Genomic DNA, 4186 nt, shown 5'->3' with positions numbered 1-4186 from the left:
TTCAAAGTTCAAATTATAATGACCAACGCATCTTAATTTAATGTGAAGCCTAAAGAATGTGAAATAAGTAGATGGCATTATTTATGATGTATAAAATCTAACAATATTGGCACATCTTGGAATAGTTGTTAATGGCCTCTTATTTTAATTGCAGAACATTTGAGATCAATAAGCTGCTTCCTAAAGTCAATTGCTTGCATTGGTGGTGTTTACCCAGTCAATACTGCAATTTAAATGTTAGTCCTCAGCCTGAAACCTGTTTTTCAATAGGCATGTACTGTTGATAGTGTCCTTTATGCAGAACCAATGACAATACCTGCGACAGCAACATTCCTGCTACTTATCTGCCTGTTTATAAAATATGCGAGTTCCATTAACAAATAAAGCAAGTGAACAACTTAAAATAACGTAAACAAGTTCATAACTTTGGTGGTTTAGATATATTCCCAGAGCAACGGGCATTTATAATTTTGTTGGTTTTGTGTGTACTAGCTATGCTATCTCCAAAGCAAGTACAAATGTTAATCACTGACATAATGCCATCTGCGTGTTACCAAACCCAGCTGACTTTTTAAACTAAAATTTAACAATGCTGGAACTAGTCAACAGACCAGATTTTAAAAAAAACATTTTGGATTCAATCAATGAGCGGCTGGGTGAACTCAATGGGTCAGGCAGCGCTTCGGGTCGGGACCCTTTATTTCAGATTGATGACCACCTCGTTGTGCACCTCGTTGAAAGGACATACCCCAAATACTGTCCTAAAATATTCAATTTTGCCCACAAGGAACATCTGTTAATTTCATCCTTTGCTAAATTGCTGACCATGGAAGAAACATCTGAGAACCTCAAAATGGCACAACAGAAAGCTGGAACGTGTAAAACAGGGTGTGTGGATGAACGGTTAATTCTGGATCTTAATGTACATTTGCTGCTTGTCACCTTCAACCTGACAGTATGAAGCCAGTTCACGGAATGTGCAATCAAGGCTCCAATCACGCTGCACACACGGGGAATTCACATCAGATCTATTAACCTATCCCATTTACAAATAAAGTATCCTGACTTGGAGGCAGAGTCACCTCGTCCACCCCCTGGTTTTACAAGCCGATGCAATGCTGGTTCAAGTGGACCACAGCGCACATCCAGAACACGCCTTCCCCAAACACTCAACGCAGCAAATGTCAAATCATTTCTAAAATTAGGCTTTTAAGCCAAAAACAAAATACACGTTTCAAATGGGTGGAAAATTAAAATATTTGGTCGATTGGTGATTGCACGACGCCAGTCCCTTTAAATGCCACCCCGGTCAGATCAAAGAAAACTTATCTTTCGGGTTCCTCGTCGCGGAGACGGAGCCCGCCTCTGCTGGAAGACAATTGGGAGAGGAGACCCGAGAGGGGCGGGGCGACCGCGCGGGGACTGTCCAATGAACGGGCGGACCGGTGTTATTGACATTTCACATTCAGCCAATGAAACGGAGCAGGGAAGGAACACATTAAAGCCCGGAGTTTTGGTATAAATAAGCGAACTGGAAACGGCCGGGCACAGAAAACAACGGCCGGACGGACCCCAGGTGTTAAGAGTGGCGGCGAGATTCTCCCCGCCTGCGGTATATAGTTTTTAATCTATAAAAAGAGCATTTTCTTTCTCTCCGAAAAACGAGGTCTCCAGCATCCGAGATGAAAGCTGTCAGCCCGATCCGAGCAGCCAGGAAACAAAGCGGCGGCGACGTTGTGCGGGGCCTGTCAGAGCAGAGTCTTGCCATCTCCAGAAGCAAAGCGCCGGTGGAGGAGCCGCTTGGACTCCTGTACAACATGAACGACTGTTACTCCAAGCTGAAGGAGCTCGTCCCCAGCATCCCTCAGAACAAGAAAGTAAGCAAGATGGAAATCCTTCAGCATGTCATCGATTACATCCTGGATCTGCAGATCGCTTTGGACACGCAGCCTTCTATCGTCCTCCATCAAAGCCAGCATTCCCCCTCCAGAACGCCCCTGTCAACCCTCAACACAGACGTTGCCATCCTCTCCTTACAGGTATTGCCTCTCATTTCAGTCGCCCAGTAAATGCACGCTGATGTTAGGCCGGTGAACCATTCTAAATGCAACCATCAAAGTGCATGGAAGTTTGAAGGGGGGTAAAAAATTTCCCTTGCTTGAAATCTGCTGATCCATTTTCAATCTCTGTGTCAGTCGGCGGGGATTCACGTTTTGCTTTTTTTTTTACCAGGCATCTGAATTCCCCAAACAGTTGTTGTCGGACGACAGTAAGGCGTTTTGTCGCTGACCAACTGGTAGGTGCAAATGCCTGTTTTGTATGTGCATGTGTGTCTGTCTTTTGGTGCTCCGGAGTCATTAGAAAACCTCGATTACTGAGAAATCCCATAGATATAGCGAAAGGGACACGTGAGACGGGACGTAGAAATTAACTAGATGCTTGGAAATTCCTGCCGTTATTAAGACTGGACAAAATCCATTCTGCAGGTTCCCCCCACCCCATGAACCTGATTTTTTTTTCTCTCTACGTCGTGACGGTGAGCGCATTCATAATTTCTCAATGCTTAAAATAAAGTAGCCTAACTAACACTGGCCCCGGGTGGATGCACGTGAGTTTGTTTTAAGAGGCGCTCTGTAGAGTTGCGTCTTTGAGGCTGCTGGAGTCTTGCAAAATGTTGTTTCTGCGGCTTCCTCTGTGGCGCCAGTCTGTCCGAAGGCCCAAGCTCTCTCTCTCTGTGTATGTATGTGTGTGTGTTGTTGCTAACACGCCCCTCTTTCTATTCAATGTTTTGCAGGTGTTCGCACATCACGAGGCCTGACTGAGCTGATGCAGCCCCTGGAGCGATCGAAGCCAAGTGACCTAACAACAATCATTGACTGAATGACTTTCTAAATGATCCTCCAGCTCCCTTTCACCCGGTCTGATCGGTTATTTATAAACGGACTGAAAGGCCTTTCTTCTTTTGGAAGGCTCGCAGTTGTTCTCCCCCCCCCCCCCCCCCCCTTAGTTTCATTATTAATCTATCCCGGTTGAGGGAAGCGCGCACACACACACACACACACATACATTGCGGAGGGGAAGGCGGCTTCATCCTGGGAAGGTGGAGCGTGGTCGGGAGATGAGCTTGTTGATGTAAAATATAACATTTTTGCCGGATTTTATTTTTCTGGCGGAGAACTGGCGCGGAATTTGTGAGATATTCAACATTGTGAACTCTAATCAGAGTACTGTGTATAGAGCAGAGATGTGCATTTCTGCAACGTTGTCATGCTGTACTTAATTATGCTGAAACTTTTTATAAAAGTTAATATTGTAAATCGAACTTTTTATACAAAATAAATCGTTGCTTACTGAATGTGAAATGACTTTGGTGCCTTTGGAGGGGCCGAGACGTGTTCTTGGCCTGTTAGAAACAACAGAATCGCAATTCCTAGAAACAGGGGAGTCGAACGGTGCGTGCAAACCCAGACCACAATACTAACCGGATCGATTATAAAAGGAAAAAACAATGCTTGCAGCTCACGTGGGTGAGGTTGGCTGCTTTAGTTTTCAGTTTGTAGCAGGTCAGTGCTCTGCGCAAATGACTTTGGTTTCGGAAAGCCTCAGATCATGTTCTGGTCACAACTGTAAACTATTTTCAAATCTGAAATGTGCCATTCACTTACCCATCAATGAGGCCCTCAACTCAGACACGCTGGTAAAGTTTTCTAAGATTCCACGAAATTGGTCTTTTCAAATGGGATCGAGATTAAACGAGTTCAAGACCGCTTCAAAATAAAGAAAAAAAGCATTGACAATTAACTGGTTTCGCAATGTTAGGCACAATTTAATTATGTTAGTGGCAGTCTGCATGTCATGCCAGCTGTATGGGCTGCCTTCTGTTGAACGCGCTCCTGTTAACTGGAACCGCGCTTCTATTCAAGAACTAAGAGCTGCTTGTTTCGTGTGCAGCTGTTGACAGGATTATCCAGTTAGCCAGCCCCATTCTGAAAGGAGGAAGCTTGCGAAATCTCTCACCTGTAGCTAGTGAAATAGTAAAAAAAAGCCTGCGTGAAACAGATGTGTGGGGGACACCAGCGAGTCTGGAGATGTTGCCCTGTTCTGCCCTTCAGAGGGCCGCCCACATTCGCACACAGCGCATTCCGCAGCACCATCTCCAGGGCTAATTACAAGGTTCTGCACCGGC

The 4186-nt window shown here is 45.2% G+C and overlaps 1 protein-coding gene across 2 annotated transcripts; it reads left to right on the top strand.

The window, feature by feature from the left end:
• Nucleotides 1–1513: 1513 nt before the first annotated feature.
• On the top strand, nucleotides 1514–3355 carry id2a (inhibitor of DNA binding 2a). 2 transcript variants are annotated; one of them, XM_069886239.1, is made up of 3 exons: nucleotides 1514–2039; nucleotides 2233–2296; nucleotides 2795–3355. In XM_069886239.1, exons 1-2 carry the CDS (start codon nucleotides 1683–1685, stop codon nucleotides 2287–2289), a joined length of 414 nt encoding a protein of 137 aa, XP_069742340.1. In that variant the 5' UTR covers nucleotides 1514–1682; the 3' UTR covers nucleotides 2290–2296; nucleotides 2795–3355. The 2 variants fall into 2 exon arrangements, with proteins under 2 accessions (XP_069742340.1, XP_069742341.1); XM_069886240.1 differs by lacking the exon at nucleotides 2233–2296.
• Nucleotides 3356–4186: the final 831 nt, after the last annotated feature.

This window comes from Narcine bancroftii, chromosome 6 (genome assembly GCF_036971445.1).
Source record: "Narcine bancroftii isolate sNarBan1 chromosome 6, sNarBan1.hap1, whole genome shotgun sequence".
NCBI lineage: Eukaryota > Metazoa > Chordata > Chondrichthyes > Torpediniformes > Narcinidae > Narcine > Narcine bancroftii.
Note: the sequence above shows the minus strand (reverse complement) of the source record. Positions and strands in the feature narration are given on the sequence as shown.